Source organism: Phyllopteryx taeniolatus, chromosome 20, assembly GCF_024500385.1.
Source record: "Phyllopteryx taeniolatus isolate TA_2022b chromosome 20, UOR_Ptae_1.2, whole genome shotgun sequence".
Lineage (NCBI taxonomy): Eukaryota > Metazoa > Chordata > Actinopteri > Syngnathiformes > Syngnathidae > Phyllopteryx > Phyllopteryx taeniolatus.
This window is the reverse complement of record NC_084521.1, coordinates 9,425,560-9,444,969: the sequence shown is the minus strand read 5'-3', so window position 1 is coordinate 9,444,969 and position 19,410 is coordinate 9,425,560. Positions and strand designations below refer to the sequence as shown.

General features: G+C 40.1%; 1 protein-coding gene across 30 annotated transcripts in view; it reads left to right on the top strand.

Annotated features, from left to right (window-relative positions):
- The window catches only part of svila (supervillin a), a 68,135-nt gene that overhangs the window by 42,729 nt on the left and 5,996 nt on the right, over window positions 1-19,410 (top strand). For 14 of the 30 annotated variants that reach the window (XM_061758027.1, XM_061758025.1, XM_061758023.1 and 11 more), the window contains 20 exons: window positions 1,218-1,728; window positions 2,899-3,082; window positions 5,944-6,076; window positions 8,698-8,748; window positions 10,531-10,587; window positions 10,955-11,120; window positions 11,460-11,537; window positions 11,732-11,758; window positions 12,353-12,439; window positions 13,170-13,347; window positions 13,425-13,597; window positions 14,748-14,903; window positions 16,140-16,276; window positions 16,909-17,056; window positions 17,158-17,303; window positions 17,397-17,572; window positions 18,091-18,244; window positions 18,331-18,610; window positions 18,727-18,881; window positions 18,963-19,065. In XM_061758027.1, coding sequence (XP_061614011.1) covers window positions 1,218-1,728; window positions 2,899-3,082; window positions 5,944-6,076; window positions 8,698-8,748; window positions 10,531-10,587; window positions 10,955-11,120; window positions 11,460-11,537; window positions 11,732-11,758; window positions 12,353-12,439; window positions 13,170-13,347; window positions 13,425-13,597; window positions 14,748-14,903; window positions 16,140-16,276; window positions 16,909-17,056; window positions 17,158-17,303; window positions 17,397-17,572; window positions 18,091-18,244; window positions 18,331-18,610; window positions 18,727-18,881; window positions 18,963-19,065 — 3,100 coding nt within the window. Of the gene's footprint in view, window positions 1-1,217; window positions 1,729-2,898; window positions 3,083-5,943; window positions 6,077-8,697; window positions 8,749-10,530; window positions 10,588-10,954; window positions 11,121-11,459; window positions 11,538-11,731; window positions 11,759-12,352; window positions 12,440-13,169; window positions 13,348-13,424; window positions 13,598-14,747; window positions 14,904-16,139; window positions 16,277-16,908; window positions 17,057-17,157; window positions 17,304-17,396; window positions 17,573-18,090; window positions 18,245-18,330; window positions 18,611-18,726; window positions 18,882-18,962; window positions 19,066-19,410 lie in introns of those variants that run through there. The other 16 variants (XM_061758049.1, XM_061758033.1, XM_061758028.1 and 13 more) reach the window with 9 other exon arrangements.

Below are 19,410 nucleotides of genomic sequence, written 5' to 3'. Positions count from 1 at the left end.
CGCCTGCGACAATGTTGACAAAGCGCTGTGACGAGGCGCTTCTCAGAAATGACCGCCCATTTCTGCTGGCCACATCACGTGGCTTGTGTTGCGCGGGATCGCGTCTTGAGCCCCCGTATTTGTGGTGCGACTCCACTTTGACTTTGCAGTGCATGGCCGAGCTTCTGATTGAGCCGTGACTCATCACCTTCATCGTGCTTTGTCAGTGAAGCAGCAGCAGCGTTGTTGTGGACATGCACTCACTGGTCAGCTCTCAAGCAAAGATGTCTTTGTCTGTTTGTGGTGGAGGAGGGAACAAAGTCTGCATTTCACCACCACATTGGCTAAATTCTGTTGTTTATCTTGCTGTTTTTGGAAACATTTTGCAAATGTGTACAGAGACAGTTTAAGTATGACGAGAGTTTTGCAAGATTTCTCCATGGATGTAAGTTGTTGCTTATCAATTTTCGCTCAACAAAAGTGTCAGGGTAGTTCTAGAGGTGAAATGGTATGAAGATTTTATTTCATGATCTCCAGCAAGCAAAAATATCACAGTTATCAATATCATCACAATACTGCTAAAAGAAATGTAAACTAAAACAAACAACACTAACCAAAAACGTAAAATAGTGACAGCACTGATAACTACAACTACTACGCTCCTAACGATAGTGTTAGGAATAAAGCACTACTTGTCTAAATGGAATTCCTCAACTCACTTCAACATAGTTCTCTGGCATCAAGATGCCACAAGATGGGGGCAAGCACTACTTTTGTCAAAATGAAGATCCTCAATTCACTTCAATCTAGTTGCTTGACTTCAAGATGGCACCAAAGTAATACTTTGATTGCTTTGGCCTGTGCGCAAAAACCGTGAGTAGGTCAGTTTTTCCAGTGAATAATGAAATTAATAAAATCTCCAATCCTGGGGTTTTACTGTAATAAAAAAATGTAAACAGTTCTTCGTTACTTCACATGTAGCTCATATATAAAGTGCGCTTTAGGCTTCAGCACGATGCGTTTTGTGCAGGTTGTAGCTGGCATGGCTTTACGATGCGGGCTCACCAACCCGATGGGCCGCCCTTTGATGGACATGAAGTGCATTGAGTCAGGCAGGCCGTGATTAGTCAGCATGATTTTCTGCAATTTCATGTGGCAATGTGTGTGTGTGCGCGTTATATCTAAGTTTCCATTAACAATTTTGCATGCCTTACATTTCTATTTATCTTCCCGTTTAGCTTCAAAATGGTACAAGCTCTCTGTTTGAACCCCTCTCTTCATCCTCGTCCTCTGCGCTAAGAGGAGGCGGGACAGTGTCCACTGACCATGCAGGAGACATCCCCTTGACGATGGGGCCAGCTGTGGTTGAAACTGCCCCTCTGAACGCCGACAAGCCGCTGCCCCCTTCCCACCTCAACAACCGATCCCGGAGGCCCCACGACCCTGTGGACCGCGATGGAAAGCCTTATCTTGTGTCGCAACACGCTGAGGAAGGAACAGACCCGGCAGGAGGAAAGAGGAGGCTGCCCTCTCCTGAGGGAGCAGGCAGCCAGGCTGCTCCGCCTCAGCCACACACTGGAAGTGAGAGATGGGAGGAAGAGGAGGAGCAGTGGGTGTCCAGGGGGGGGGTTGATGAAAACACGCAGAACTCCGACCGTCACATGTCGCTGGAAAGGCAGGAACAAAAGAGTTATCCAAGGGAGGAAGTGCACCATGCAGCCTGCCAGAGGAGCCGAACATTCAGTGAAGGTGAGGACAATCGAGAATTATGTTACATATGTATGGTCTTCTTCATTTGCGTTCATTTACTTATTTAGTGTCCACTGTTCAAAATAAAAAAAATTCCCATGTGAATGAAACATTTCCTTTGCTTTAAATAGTCAAGTCACAAAAATGTATTCATTATTTTTTCTCAAATTCTGTGTAATCAGGTTTTGACCCAACAAGAAAACCAGATTTCTTACGTTTGCTGTAATTTTTATTTTTAATTTTTTTAAATAATTGATGCTACACTTCTGCAATGTTGCCTAAAATATTGTCATTTTTTAACTTGTCCATGGCTGAGGTTTGGGGTTTGAATCCAGGCCTTGTGTAGGCTTTGCGTGGCCTGTTCTTGCTGTGCTTGTTTGGGGTTTCTACGGTTTCCTTCCACATTCCATAAAATGCACGTTAGGTTCACCGAAAACTCAAAATTGTCCTCAGGTGTGATTGGAGTGTGATTGGATGTTTGACTATACAGTATGTGCCCTGCGATTGGCTGGCCATCAGTCCAGGCTTTATCCTGCCTGTCGCCCAAAGTCAGCTGGTGATGGGCTCCAGCTCACCCACGACCCTAATGAGGCTATGCTGTATACAAAACAGATGGATGAATGTAATTGCTCATAATATCTGATTTCAAGGAAGACTTTAATTTTAGTATTTATCACTAAAAAATTGTGCCTCCTCCATTCAACCCAATACAGTAGAGAACACAGCAAATGTTTTCTCTAATAAGGTTGGAATAGGTTGCAACTTTTTTTGTCTGGACCCATTGAAAGCGGTTGGGCATACATTTAGTTTATTGAAGTTTTGGCAAACATGTCTTACAAATTTTTGTAAGACATTTCTGCAGTTGGTGAAAACACCTTTTTGTTACACAGCAGTTGATTATTTTATGAATTGTTTGGGTTGGTGTACTTTGTATCTGGCATCCAGTGTGGCTGACAAAGTGTGGCATCCAGTGTGGCAAAAACAACAGTCGTGTGCAACAAATGGGCCCCATTTTATGGTAATAATATACTTTTATGCCAAATTATGAAAGTAAAATCATTAAATTTGCTTTTAACGGAAGCTATGGAAGTCACAGACGCCCAATATTGCATTTCAGCCTGTAGTCGAAAGCTCTTATTGATTGTATTGCTGTGCGTTTGTCCGCTGCAGAGCTACCCGAGCCCACTTTGGTGAGGTCCAGAGCAGCATCTGGTTCATCTAGGGGCGTATGCCAGCCTCCCGAGGCGGACACCTACCGTGACGACGGGGAACTGACAACCGGCCCGTTGCAATCCGAACTGGAAGACGAGTTGTGCGACACGATGACTGCTAAACACATGTCCATCAAACAGAGGTGAGTCTGCTGGTGTGGGGTACAGTTAAAGTATATTTTAGAGAAAGTATCCAAGTTTGGCACCAAATAGTTTTAATATGTTAATACAGTATGCAGAAGGAAGAGAAGCATCACCTGCATGTGTATTTTGTAAAAATGTGGGATAAATGAAATGAGGAATGAGAGCGACAAGAATTTTTTTTTATATCTGTAAGGGCAGCCGCTCACTGACGTACATGCTGAAGCTGTTTTTCAGTGCACACATACTATACACAAGGAGGTGGTCATACACTACTCACCAAAAGTTAGTTAGTTGTCTGGCTTTCAGGTGAAATTTCAGAATTAACCTAAAGTGCACTACAGTATGACCGTTACAGGTGAACTTCTCTAAAATTTTGAATGCAACTGTCCACTGTCAGTGCTTTTTGCACAACTTTTGCTTTTTTTTTTTTTTTTTTTAATAATAAGCTGAACGGAGAAACTGAAAATGATTAAGTGGTTTTAATATGTAACGGGAGTTCAGACGAGTAGCATTAAAAAGTCACCTTTACGTTTCAAATGCCGGCGTCAACAGATTTTGGTTTTCTGATTGGAGGTTTATTCGGGCAGTTTAGAAGAAATTTTAGTTATGACTTTAATCATTTAACTTTTTATAACATGGCCAAAACAGTACAGATGGTCCTCAGTTTATGGCGGAGTTCGGTTTCTTTTCACACAAATTTGTACATGGTGATATTTAATAATTGATATGCACCGTAGTTTATTACGAACCAACGCAAATGCAGTAGTGAAGTAATCAAGAAAAACATTTGTATGAAAAACACATCTAATTGTGTCACGTGACATTTTCTTCTGCTGCTGCGCAAACTAATTCCTGCTGTTTGCAACCTTGAAACTTCACAATTAGAATAAATATTTTTATGACAAACACTTCTAGGATATAAATATGATGTAGTCAAATGAAAATCGATTAGCACAGCAGTAACTGATCGTGTCTTCCTGTGCTGTTGTTACAGAATTATTGAATTACAGAAGATTCTTATTGTTAAACAATAAAGTAAAAATAAAAATCTCACTAATTTAGTGCAAATCAGCTATGACTGGCGAGTGTTCTCTTCAGTGTTAGTTACAAGTCTTGTATCCAAATATGCGACTATTACATATACTGTAAATTGGTAAATAGTGAGTTACAATAGATGTGAACTGGACACAAGTGTTGACATTGTCATCTAATCTAGTGATTCTCAACTGGTGGGTCAGGACCCAAAAGTGGGCCACGGACACATTTTTGTTGGGTCACAGATAGTTGATTTACATGCATTCATATTCTGATTTATTTATTTTGTATTTCTCTCTGCATAGTAGAGAGGTGTTCCAAGTTTCTACACAGAACATAGGAAAGTGACAAGAAATGTTTAACAAATACATTGCAGCTCAGCCTCCGGCATTTAATCGGCATTTAAAAAATATACTGTACGTGTTTTCACAGGCTATTTTAAAACAAAAATCTTTATTGCTCTTCTATAAAAGTGGGTCGTGACTTTGCAACAATAGGAAAATGCGACCTACATTCCATTTCCAGGGTGCCACCACTGATCTAATCGCCTGATTCTGTGATGGTGTGTTGCTGTGTTAATCTGCACATTTGCAGCAATATGTGCATGTTTTTAGGTTATGGAAAACATGAGAAATACTGTTGAGAAAACTAGAAATGGTGTGAATCACAGCTGCTCCAAAAGAATTACGTAAACTGCGTTATGTCACATTTTCACACTCCCGGTTTAAGGACTCCACTAACCGGACAGTCATTACAATCCATATTGACTGGTGACATAATGTAATGATGTGTAGGCCAGTGCTGAAGTGTTTGTTTATTTATTTATTTATTTATTAATTTTCCCCCAGTGTTTTTAAGCCTCACAATCAGGATCTTCCTGGATACAAAATCTGATTGGTAGCCACAAATTCTGATATCTATCTGAGGTAATTTCCTCCTGTTTTGGATGTGTTGTTGCGCCCCAGAGGCAGAACACGACGTCCACTCACTTTGGGTCACTGAGCTCTCTGGCCTTCCTCTGCGGATCACATCTGATAATTGAACCTCTGTTCTTATTTCTTTTCCATTGTATGGTTTTAAATAGTCCATGTGCTTTCTATTAACTTGCATTGTCTTCTCCTGTAAGTCTAAATATTTCACAACCGATTTCCAACAATTTACCAAAATACATGAACCCTCATAATTTTTTTTGATGTCCGCATCTCATCTCTGAGTGTTCCAATCCGGATGCACTGAAATTTCTAAGCGATGCTTTAATTGAAGCTCTGTTTACATCTGTGATCCAACAGAAAATGTTGTGACGTGACCTTGGCAGCTTCAAATTGGCGTTGTCTGACTTTTCTATCCCACTGGGGGGAACGTAATTTTGTTTTAGAAACCTAACCTTCAGGATCTGTACAGTATTAAGCAAAAGTATTGGTACAAAAACAAAAACACAGTGGTCACTGAATTAACTGGAAACTGACAAAAGTAATAATAAATACAAATGTAATGAGAATTATTTTTGTGGTATTACAATTATTTAAAGAAAAACTAAGGAAACTGGATGGATCACTATATAGTATGTAAACGTAAGTTCGGTTGAATGATGCTACATTGGTGTATTCTAATATTGGGGGCATTTTCATTTCATTGATTAGCTTGGTTTTCATTTCTCAACGTAAAGCTAGCTTGGATCTATCACTGAATGTTTGCACAGTTGAGCAAGGATCCCTGGGGGGCCTGCAACATAGGCTCTTTGTCTGCATTTGAATTTTCTTTACTTCTGACGACTTAGATGAACTCGAGGTCAAATTCCCCACCTCTTACCTTCTCTCATACACAGGGTGGCGTTGCTGAAGAAAAGTGGCGAGGATGACTGGAGGAACAGGATCAATAAGAAGCAGGATGCAGTGAAGGTTGCTGTCGGCGATCAGCACGCTCACCTGTGGGAGGTGGAGCAGAGCTTCAAGAAGAAGGTAAACCACATGACATCTACAGACAAGTCCGTGTTTTTTGTGGCTTCTCGTGTCACCAGCTACGTTTGGATCGTTCTATAAGGCATACATCGAGTGGCACTTTTTTTTTTTTTTTAAATGTGTTTTATTTTTTTAAAAGATCAGATAATTTGGTTGTTTCAAGTGAAGTCACAGAAGGATTTTATGCTCATGTGACTGCAATGCAGAACTAATGTGGGAGGCACAGTGCCTGCACCACAGTCTTAACATTTCCTGTTTAGCCGTTCTTATGCATCATAGTTTATTATTGAATGTTTATAGGCTTTCTTCATGAACAGTAATTCTAAATAAGATATCAAGTAAAAAAAAATTTAAGACATCTAAACAGAGAGGTTGTGTATTATCCATGTTTCTCTCTTTTTTTTCTGTTGTCTCTCACTCTTGAGTTTAACTCTGTTTGAACTTTCCCTAATTTACTCCAGTCATGGAAATAGAAAAGTGTGACATCCAAATTAGTTTCACATTTTTCTTACTTTGTACTGTTTTCGTGTTGAACGTTTCCAACCAAAATTAACTTGAGTAAAAATAAAGTTACTAAAACTGTTGTATAGGTATACTACAGGATGTTCACTGTATATATGTACTGTACATGCATATACATATATGTATGGTGTAGTATGTATATTTTGTATGTATATACATATATGCAGTACTGTGCAAAAGTCTTAGGTCACCACGAGCTTTGTTTTAATAATTCCCCCTTTTTCACGACAGTCAATATGACTATTCAAAAAATGAACTGGGGAAATAGTGCTGGAAGGACCAAATTATATTTCAACAACCAATTATATAAATAATGCATTTTTTTTAACCATGTGGGTTAATATGGTACCATTTGTAACTGTCCAATCGCCAGAATGATATTGCACCCTTGTCTGTTCTTCATCTTCCATTAACCAGGAAGCAGCCTGTTCAACTCAATAAAAAATTTTCAAGAGGGGCTGTAAAAATGAACAACTGAAATAATGTGGTTATACAAATATGCATGCCCTTTTAGATATGCGATTGTGGTTGTATTTCCAATTAACCAATCACATTCAAACTCATTAAACCATAACACTCACTTGTTTAGGAGAGTTTAACATTTTGGCCATAATTCCCAAACGTAGTGTGGAAAATCATAATACAACACCTAAACTTTATTTGTGGTTAATCAGAGACACTTAAAATGTGTTTGCTGACTGTGGTCCAATGTGTTTAAATGTGAATAGTTCATTCTGAACACGCCAGATCCTAGTTAAGAGGGTATGCACACTTGTGCAACTGCCTGATCTCAGTTGTTCATTTTTACTTATCCTCTCTTGTACAGGTTCTAGGTCACAATGGTGGAAAAAGTTTTAAAAAAAATGTTGGTGTAATTTTTTATTTTATTATTATTATTATTTTTTTTTTATAAATACCACCAAAGCCTGACATTTGAAGCGGGGTGTGTAGACTTTTTATATCCACTGTATGAGCATCCATGCTGTTTTGTCAGTCCTCATTTCTTTCCACTCCAATGCATGACACTTGTAAACCTTAATTCCTTTGTTTTGTTTTTGAAAAATAAACCCCCATTACATCTCGCATGTGTATTTTGTGTCTGTGTTGGCATGCCGGGTGTCTATTTTCGAAGGGCGTGTGTGTGTATATGTCGGAGGGTGTGAGTACACAAACCTCTCTGTTGAGTTTTGCTTAGAACTGCTACAAAACATCATTTGTTTTGGCTCTCCATATCGGAGTGTGTTCTTCTCCTCCCCATGCCTTTGCTGACATACTGCTCGTTTTTTGCTGTGTTTGCTCTGGCAGTCACAGGTCAGACATGCTGTGTTTTGAACGTTTTTATCTTCTCTGTAACAAGCGCTTTTATTGACAGAAACTGAAGGTCTGAGAAGATTTCGAGATGTCCAAACTTGTGCTTAATTCAAAGATGAAATGTGGTTACAGGATACAGTGGAACCGCTAAATTTGAACACAAGCTATTCCGGGACAATCGTCAACTTAAAAATTATTTCCTCTATGGACGATAAAATTTTAACCGTCACACAAGTGTAAAAATAACCACGGTTAATATTAAAACCTAAAACCAGTAACTTAAATGATGTATGACAAAGACCCTTGCGTTGTAGATGTCCCTCTTGTTTTTCACTTTGTAAGCTGCATCATTAAAGTGCTAAAAAAAAAAATTTTAATTATCTTTATTGTACAATGGTATTAAAATTAAGCACTCTCCCTTAACTTTGACAAATGGTTTAGTAACACAGTTACCGAATGCTTTTATGTTCCATGTTCTTGTTTTAACATCGTTTCTTAAGGCTGATCGATCTTTTGGAATAAGTGTTACAAAAAGCTGGAGCTAAAGCACTAATTGCCTCATTTAATCTCGCTGAATTAAGTTCTTGAAGTATGCTGTGATCTTGTGATGTCGTCTGTGTTTTATTATACAATTCATAATTTTTTGACCTTGGGAACATATTTGACTTCCACTGTACATCTGATTTAAAAAAAAATAATAATAATAAATAAATAAAATAAATTTAAAAAAAATATATATATATATATATAATAATAAAACTCCTTTTCCTGCGACTGCTTGTCTATAGGGCGATGAAGAACTGATGATCGATGATCTTGCAGTGTCTGACGAACTATGGGTAAGGCCAGTTTTTTTTTTGCAAAGTGGTGATATTTATCAAGTGCATCCAGTTTGACTAATCTATCATTTTCACACGTGACATTTGTTTTATAGCTTGACTGTTGACAGATTCATCGGAAAAGCATTTTGTGTGTTTTTGAAGGCGGTGCTTTTGTGCTGGTTACAGTCTATGAATATTGTGTCTTGTGCTCCATTCCATCTCTGCTTTTGCAAACTTATAAATGTGTCTCTAAAATGCAACCTGAACTTCTGATTAACAAGACTGTGATATGTAATTAGCCAAAGCCCGGTGTAGTCAGCAGGTGTTGCAATGGTTTGATCTTGCTGCGTATGTACTGTTGAGTACCCAATTCATCTACAACTTTGGTGACATTGGCACATGTATTTTCATTTGCCTCCATAATCACTTGAGCCAACGGCAAGGCAAAAATCATACCAGCGCTAAAAATATTCTTGATTTTTGTTCCCTTGGCTCAAGAAGATATTTGATATCTGAGGTACCTTCTAGCTATTAAGGTCCAACATAGCATTTCACAGGGAAATCAGCATCACATTTTGTATGGGATGTTTCCATTTTGAGTTCAAATTGCTCCAAAATGCTAGTGTGACATTACAGCTTGGCATTTGCATACATATAGGAGATTTGACAGAGATGATATAAAAATAGTCATATACATAACAAGGATGTGTAGATTCTCAACAAAATTGATGGAAACATCCTTGTTAGAATATCGAACCAAATGTTTATGCATATGACAAACTATCAATCGAATGTCAATGTAAACATTCCCTCCTTGGCTTAGCCTTAGGTGAGACTATTTTGTTGGGATAAGCAATTATTTACACTTGTGATCCTCTAAAATTGTGTTCAAAATACCTGATGGCTCGCATGCCCTTGATTTGACTCAAGACACTGAATAACGTTTTTCAAGTTTGACTGGTTTTGATTACATCTGGCCAGTAGAATAACAAATCCCTTCTTTTGTTCTGTTTCAGAGAGGCAGAGAAATGTGTATAATTAAAACTAATGAAATACTGTATGTGGAAGTGATGGTAGTTTATGAAATAAATATAATTAAGCCAGTAAATCATATCAAAAGGTCAAATCAGTTAAATATGACTAATTAGCAGAGTACGGCACATTCTTTTTCTCCTCATCTGGTTCTCTTAGCATTCCTCATTTTTCTTTTGGAAAATGTGTCACAAAAGAGGTAGAGAAAAAGCAAAAGCATGCACAAAATGAGCTTAGCTTGTATTCCGAATAGTACAACTTCAGGGGCCAAGTTTCCACTCTACTTGATTTTTCAATTCCTTTTAATGCATCTTCATGTCTCTCGTAGGAATATCTTTGATACCGGCAAAAATGTAAATTCATGTTCAGTGGGGTGACTTTTAAAATGGTTTCAAGTGACTCTATCCTCCTGCTCTGTAGCTGCATGTTGTCCTTGTTTGTCTTCTCTCCGTGGCTAATATCTGCTCTTCTCCTGAATCCCCCCCAGTAGAGCTAATACTATTTCACAGAGCTAATATTATTTCACTTCAGTTACTTTGTCACCTTTTACATGTTATATTGTTTAAATGTTTTTGGGATCACTATATTCCAGCCAACCCCCCGTTAATGGTTAACTTTACTGTACGTCTCCTTTATAAGTCGAACGCTGATCTCGAAAGCCAATGCCGCAGCTTGTGGCTCATTCTGAATATTTAGTATCATTATTCCCCGATCACTCTTCAACCTCAAACTATCTTACTTTCTTCATCCCTTCCACTGGCTGTGAAGGCCCCCACATTTCCCAGATCTATGCAGGTGGATGAGAGACACCCCTGGAGACGAAAGGTGACCCTTTTTAAAAAAAAATAAACTAAATAATGTGCACCACCCCCTCTTTTGTCACTGAGTGGCAGCCTGATGTGCACAAGCCTCAAAAGCTCCTCACAGTCACACTGTTTGATTTAACAAACGTCTTTGGTTTCACCTATTTTGTCAGAATGAGTGACTCTTTTTGTCCGGTGTAGAAAGCGCTAATTAAATTGACTCTGTTAGAGGTGCCTGCTTGGCTACTTTGAGTGCGGTGAAATAATCCGGTTTTAATTGAAACATGGCATACAATACTCGTGAGAGTGATCAAACTCACTGATAACACAGCTACCCTGAAGGATTATTCCCAGACGTCACAAACATTTTTCGCTCTTTCTTGAACCAGAGAATCACTGAAGCTGCAATGGAATCCCAGAGGATTGAGGCCCAGATGTCCATCCAGGAGAGGAAAGAGCAGATCGAAGCTCAAGAGGAGGCCTGGAAGTCGAAAGGTCACGGCGCTGCTAACGATTCCACCCAGTTCACTGTGGCCGCACGCATGGTGAAGAAAGGTGACAAGACACTCATTTCTCCATCCTTTACACACGTTTCAGTGCACAGCCCTTTTCTTAGCGGGTAGCTTGGGAGGCACAATACGCTTTAGTGGTGGGTTTTGCACATTTAGAATGGGCAGTGGGCAAGGCTCATGTAATGTGAGTGGGAAGCACCACAAATATTAGTCCTCATTGGAGTGTTTCGTCTACAACATATTAAAGTAGTAAGCAATAAGTGTCCTTGTTACCTCTTAGTACTTATAAACTGTGCCGTTGCTACACCACTTTCATGGCTATTTCAAGTTTTCAATTATTTCTTGTATTTAGTCATTTTGTTTTTGCATGTTCATTCATCAGGGTTGGCCTCCCCTGCTACGCCGCAATCTTCATCTAAACCCAAGAACGGTAGCCTCGCCATCTCCAAACCACAAGATGGTCAGTTTTTTTCATCCCTCATTCAAATGATTTTCACCTCCCTGCACCACCCGTCATGTTGATATGAGTTCTATAGAAGAGCTGAAATCTTGACGAATTTAACTGGAGTATATTTTATTTTATTGTACTATTAGTAATCCCTCAAGGTAAAGTTATATTTACACTCTGCTGTGTTTTGTATTTATCTCTAACAGATGTGGAGGACATGGGTGATGGCGAAGGTTTTACTTTGTTTTTTTTTTTTTTTTTTTTCCCCCCAGTTTTTACCATATGAAACCAACATAATTCCACAAACACGAACCTGTCTGCTGTGATTGCTTTATTTTACCAGTCCAGTAGACTATCAACTATTGGCATAATTATAGATTTGTCATTAATTGTTACGAATTCTGTAAATTGTGTGAAATTACATCTTAATGAGAATGAGTGCACTACTATACTTGGCTGCAACAAGGAGATGTGCTGTTCATAGTCAGTTTGCGGTCTGCAGAGGAACATATTGTTAAATTGTTTTTGTTTAACTTTTAAAACGATTATGAAAAAAGATGGTCTGTGTAAAAATGTGGACAAACATATTTTCAACCATCTACAATGTACAGAGAATATTTAAAACCTAACAATTGATTAATTAATCGTGTGAATTTTTTTTACTAACAGTTGGGACCAAATACATGTGGATGGCTTGTGTGATATTCATTGTTAAACGACAACAACATGCATAACATAGTGACTGCCTGCTCTTAGATGGTATGCGAGCTAAATGGAACACTGCTTAAATGTATGGTTCTGAAAGCCGTTTTCATGTTTTTGTGCAGAAATCAAGGCTGTACCGGATCTGAACCTGGAGTCGGACAGTAAACTGGAAAAGCTCGAGTCGTTCCTTGGCAAGATCAATAGTAAAGGTCAGACCTCAGCCTGGTGTACAAATAAAAAAGTGGCTGTACTATTTTTGCAGTTTAGGGGGGTTCTTGGTTTACAACGGAGTTCCATTTCTATGGCCACAACAAGCTAAATTTGGACACAAGTTGGAAAGGACTGCAGTCTATCACTAATCTATGCTAATTCAATAATGAAGTCGTTAATTGCAGTACATATTTGGATGAAAACCATTTTGAGGTCGTAAATATGAAACAATAAAATGAAAAAAACAAATGACATTAATTGAGCGTGCCTTTCTGTGCCATGCACCAATGTTGAACTGTATTCTTACTCCACTGCCCAAACTAGTTACCGTTGGTAACCTAGTCAAAATTTATGTTGGTATCGTCATAAACCTAAGGTCCTCTGTACATTATTTCTTGTATCCTGTTATCTGTAGTTGTATAATTCAACATACACTACTACAAAAAGTTAGGAATATTCGGCTTTTGGGTAAAATTTCATATTGAACCCTTAATGCACAAAACCCTTTACATGTAAACTTAATTTGAGTTTCTCTAACCTTTGGAATGCACATATCCATCTGTTCAATATTTTGGTACTTTTTGCACAACTTGCTGTTCTCTAACAAGTAGCAGATATTGAAGCTGACCTTTGCAGTGTGGGAGCTTGGTAAAATGGGAACGTGTCTTTTAAAAAAAAAAAAAAGGTCTGATTTTGAGATTCCAATGGCCCTTTATGTTGTCTCCTCAGTAGCAGCGCTGCCAGAAGCTACTGTGACAGTGACAGAGAAGAAAATTAAAGAAGTCATGACACTGGAAGATGAGACTTTTTCCAAGTTCTACCGCCAAGTGGAGGAGCTGCCGACCGTCGCCAACAAGGTGGAGCTTGTTGACGACTTTGACGCCATCTTCGGGCCGCAGGTTCCAACGTAAGTGTCACTGTTTGACATCATCAGTAATTACAGTTTCCTGCTAGAAAATCCCAACGACTGTGACCTCTCCTTAGGCTGATGTCGGACATGGTGCAGCACAAGCGAGCGGTGCGCCCAACGCGTAATGTTCAAGCGTCTAAGAACCCGCTAAAGATGCTCGCTGCCAGAGAGGACATCAGACACGAATACACTGAGCAGCGCCTCAACGTGGGCCTGCTGGAGAGCAGGAGAATGAAGGCTGAGAAAAGTGAGCAGAATTAGAATACGGTCAACCCCTCCCTGCTCACCAGCATGTTACGACACAAAGTGGTAACACACTGAAGGCGCGTGACTTTAAATTCAGAATTGCGGAAGTATTCTGTAAAATTTTAAGCACCACAAAAGTGTTTGGATGTCCAAATTGTGTGTAAGTAGGATACAAATCTGAAATATAGCAGGTGTGTAACGAATGAACTGCGGTAGGAGAAATGTGGGCCATTGGTAGCAGCTTGCATTAAAAAAAAAAAAAAAAATTCTCCCTCCAAGGAGCTATTCAAATAGCCCTGTGATTGCGTCAGCTGGAATAGGCTCCAGCCTCCTGTGACCTTGAGTAGGATAAACGGTAGAAAATGGATAGAGAAATGTACCGCTGTGTCCTCTTCAGCATATTCCAAAGACTCTCAACGGGGTTAAGCTCTGGACTCGCTGGTAGCCAAGCCATGTGTAAAAAGGCTTTCTCATGCTTCATGAAGCACTCTTTCACGATTTGAGCCCCATGAATCCTGGCATTGTCGTCTTGGAATATGCCCATCCCACCAGCAAAGGGGGAAAAAAATTTAAAAGCTAAATCTATGGATTGGAACGCCAGCTTCTCCTCATGTAATCAGCTGGCCTAAACGGTGATTGTGTGGTATGTAGGCACTAGGCATAATCCTGATGCAAACATCAGTCTAGAACACTGTAAAATCGGTACTCATCAGACCATGTGACCCATCGCTGACAAATACATAATACTGTGATGTTTAAAAACTCCCTGCTGACACGCATTGTAAAAAGGAAAGGCTCAACAGACACAAAGCTCCCACAGGACTTCAAATTACCGACATCTGTTTCCTGCCATTGAACAGAGCAGTCATCGGAGGATCAGGATTGTTTTTAAGCTACATGAACTGCAAAAGTTTGTTTTGAGAGTGTGACACCATCAGGGCCCCTCTTGTAATTTCCTCCTACATCTCTCGACGGCAATAAATCAACTATCTTGAGTGGTCTAGATTTACTTAAACCAGACAGATCCCTGAAATGTGGGCACTCAAAGGTCATGATCTCTTACACGGATCATATGTAATGATTTAAGATTGCATGTTGTACAGATGTACTACTTTAAAGTGAATGCAGTCTGTGTGTTGTCCCCACCGCAGTGAACAAGAACTCCAACTTATCCGACGTTGCCCTGGCTGGTCTTGCCAGCAAAGAGAACTTCAGCAATGTTAACCTGCGCAGCGTGAACATCTCTGAGCAGATGTCCAACAATAGTGCCGTGCCCTACAAGAAACTGATGCTCTTGCAGGTCAAAGGTCAGTCACATATCACTCTTGGCTGTTGACATACACTCACAGCGGAGTTATAGGGGATCTTCCTGGAATGCTTAACCATCGATGTTTGGTGGTGTTTGATGAACTGCCATATAGTGAAGGAATACTGTAATTCAAAGGCGTCGCCTTGTTTCCTGCATTTTGGATCACGACAGTTTTATGTTTTTGTGCTCTGAATGTTTTCCTGAGTACAAAGCGTAACAATTTATTGATGAAGGCCCCGCAATTGCCTGGCGACCAAACCAGTGTGTACCCGGCCTCTTGCCCAAAGTCAACTGAGATAGCGAATGAGGAAAAGTGGTATAGAAAATGGATTGATGGATGGATGGATGGATGAATGAATGGGCTTCATACAAGCGATACGTTGTATAGAAAAAGCCGTTCACCTGGACCTTTTTAAAAGCAATTTACCCTATGGAATGCCCTCTCTTTTTTGTTTTAAATACCTTTTTTTTAACATAACTCTTGACTTATTAAAACACAGGCAGTGGACAAACTATGTAATACTTGAGCTTTTTGTCTTTTTGCTTTGTGACTTAATTTTATTGGATTTCTACTAAGGTATTGTTTTACCAAAAAAAGATATAATGATATTTGCAAAGACCTTCAAACATATACACACATAAATACTGAGATTTAAGTTATGCGGTGCAATACTTTGTCAAAGAATCAAATAAAGTATGGGCAAGAAGTATTTTTCCTTATCCTTCTTACATCTTATCATGATGTATAATGTGCTGTTGATAGTGACGGTAGTGCCTGTAGAAAGTTAAGTGAAGCCCCCTCAAAAACCCCAAACAAACCAGAGAAGAGGCAGTCTTAAGCAACTGTCCCATTCATTACTTGCGCAAGATGGAACTACAGATACCTACTGTTCTGGAGGATTCTGCTTCAAGTGTAACCTTTGCAGAGAAAATCTAAAAAAGGCAAGAGACTGTCTATTTTAGTGTCTTTGCACCTCCTCCACGTGTCTGTTGGTGACAGCTGCGGCTCTAAATCCTTCTTCTCCCCAGCTCAGGTCACACAATCCCGCGCTGATCCACTACGCCACACGCCCCTGTGGATAATCTAGAACAAATCCACTAAAACGGGGCTACCACTTTGTCAGGTGGTTAAATTGACGTTGTAGTTTAAGGTTAGCTGTTGTTGTAAACTGTCATCAACGCTCAGGGGAAAAACAAAAAATGATGATATTCCGATAAATGTTTGTTACGCAAGGCCGCCGGCATATCCAGACCAGGCTAGTGGAGCCAAGAGCGTCATCACTCAACAGCGGCGACTGTTTCCTCCTCATCACTCCTCATCACTGCTTCATTTGGACGGGAGAGTTTGCTAATGTCATTGAGAAGAACAAGGTGAGGTCCAATTGTGACCCAAAGCACTGCGTTTTGTGACCACTCTTAGTTGTATCAACATCAGTGTTGGAGCGTGCGTGCCGTTATGTAAACATATTTATGGTTATTTTTGATTTTGTATGTGTGTCAGGGGTGGCTGCAGGAAGCTGAGACACAAACAAACACAAAGGCGCAGTTCCCTCCGCTGGTCTCGCGAACTGGCCAAAACGGCTGTTGACCTCAATCTGACACTAAACAAAAACTCGGAGCTTCCCATTTGGTTACAGTTCACAAACCTGTGTATTCTGTCTGAAATTATACTGTATCTTAGTTTCTGAAATTTTTGTTTTTTGTTTTTTTTGTTTTTGTTTTTGTTTTGAGAAAATGTCTTTCAAAATTGAATCTGCTATACTGTATTACCACTTGCTGTCATTTGAAAGTTATTTGTTATACTTTAATGAACAGTAAATGCCAACAGCAGTTGCCAAATTGTAATTGAAATGCACTTTGCTGAGATTTTGGCATGTCTCATTACCAAAATTTTATTAGTGATTCAATGATACATTACTGTAATTGTTTCATTTTTTTTTCAACATTTTCCTCCCTGCTGTGTTTGTCATGAGCTCCATAAGACTGCTTTTCTGTGCTTTCAGGCTTCAGAGTTGGGCAACTTCATCCAGAGCAAGAAAGATCTGGGTTGCCGTGCCGACTACGTCCAGGTCATCGAGGAAGGCCTCAGTACTCACAGCCACGCGGTCAAGGAGTTCTGGAAGATCCTGGGAGGCCACTTGAGTTACCAGTGTAAGAGTTCAATTCCAAAGCTGATCCCTGTCTAAATGCCACTTAAGTTAAAGCCCACATCAGCTTCTAAGTCCCTCGTCTTTGTACGTATGTGTGTGTAGCAGCGGGCACGCCGGATGAAGATGAGCTTTACGAGGCCGCCATTGTAGAGACAAACTGTATTTACCGTCTGATGGACAACAAACTGGTGCCGGATGACGATTTTTGGGCCAAGATACCTCGCTGTTCCTTACTCAAACCAAAGGAGGTCAGACATTTACAAGTCATTAAACCAAATGTGTTTCCAAGTTACTGTTTGGAACAGACATGTTGAAATGGGGAAATTGTGTCGTCTGCGCAGGTTCTGGTTTTTGACTTTGGCAGTGAGATGTACATTTGGCATGGGAAGGAAGTGACACTGGCTCAGAGGAAGGTGGCCTTCCAGCTGGCCAAACACCTGTGGAACGGAACATTTGACTACACAAACTGTGACATCAACCCGCTCGATCCCGGAGAGTGCAACCCCCTCATTCCCAAGTATGCAAAGTTAACGCATGTCCAGTAATGCAACAACACTGATGCGTCACTTATGGCAAACAGAATAACGCACGTTTTTCGAAACGTGTTTTGATCTTTCCAGCTACACACAAAGTGCACTGTCGGTGCAGTGTGTGCCATTATCACCTTTCTTGTCTATTTTATCAACTTTATATCACAGTGTAATATTCAATATTAAAGACACTTAACAAACAGTCCACAAGTATGATTTCCCTTGGATTTTATTTTCTATGCTTTGGGGGTTTAATTAATGTTATTTTTGTTTAGAAGACATGTAGCTGTGTATGCAGCGTTTGATTACAGTCGAAGTGGCATTGTTACTACTTTTTAAGATTGTACCTTGTCAATGTTCGAGTGCATTTGACTCCAGACTGATTTAAAATATTATGGCATTTGGTTTAGTTTTTAGTTTTAAATGTAAATACCACTTCTATTTCAGAAGTGCATCAAAAAGATTGGCATGGATTAACATGATGTATGACTACTTTGTAATATAGGAAAGGCCAGGGGCGTCCTGACTGGGCAGTGTTTGGCAGATTGACTCACCACAATGAAACCACCCTGTTCAAAGAGAAGTTCTTAGACTGGAGTGATTCCAGGAAAACCCCCAGTCCCACTAAAACCAGCAACAACCACATCAATGATCACAAGGTAGCAGAATGTTCTGCATAAAAGCGGTGGTGTCATTGTAGCGTATGCTCCACTCTCCTATACTCTTTGCTCCACTCGCATGCAAGGAGCAGCCCACCTCAGATCAGCCCCACGCATACGACGCCGCCCTAATGATGCCCCTGCACCAGGCGCCCGTCTGCACCGTAGTGGATGGCTTGAATGTAGGGCGGGGCTATGGTCTGGTGGAGGGGGACGACCGGCGCTGCTACGAGGTCACCACGCTTGCCGTGGAGGTGTGGCACATCCTGGAGTTCGACTACAGCCGACTGCCACGCCAAAGCATCGGCCAGTTCCACGAGGGTGATACCTATGTGGTGAAGTGGAAGTACATGGTCAGCACGGCAGGTCAGTACTCAAATATGTGTTCTTTTCTGAGGTTAGAAACGGTCCACTGGAATCGCAGGGAATTTTCCATTATAACATCATCACAATATTTTGTATTTACAATGTCCTCTTACCAGTTGGGAAGCGGCAAAACCCTGAGCAGCTGAAGACTGCGGGGCCCGGCAAAGAGAAATGCTGCTACTTCTTTTGGCAGGGTCGCAACTCCACAGTCAGCGAGAAAGGAACATCGGCGCTCATGACTGTCGAGTTGGATGAGGAACGAGGAGCACAGGTAAATAAGTGTGTCCTTGTATTACCTTAATTTTTGCATTTCTGCCTTTTTAGTTGAACACCTGCTAACTTTGCCGTCTAGATTCAAGTCCTGCAGGGAAAAGAACCCCCGTGTTTCCTGCAGTGCTTCAAAGGAAGGATGATCGTCCACGCAGGGAAGAGAGAAGAGGAGGAAAACTCACAAAGTAAAATCTGAGAATCATTCGTTCACCACAACATTGGGTCCACGTTCACAATCTAATCCGGTCCAATACAAAAGCTGCAGGTACATCAGAGGAAAATGATCTTCAGTTTTTATTCAATTCAACTACATGAGTGGAACAGATCTCAGTATGATGCGGTGTAGATCTACTCCACTACAAACAACAAGTACCCTCATGAACATATTTTTAAATGTAATGTTCCACTAGCTATGACAACAATCATTACTACATTTTATCCATCTCTCAATAAGACAATTATCAACTAATATATCGGCATTAATACATACAGGCGCCTCTTAATAAATTAGAATATTGTGGAGAATGTAA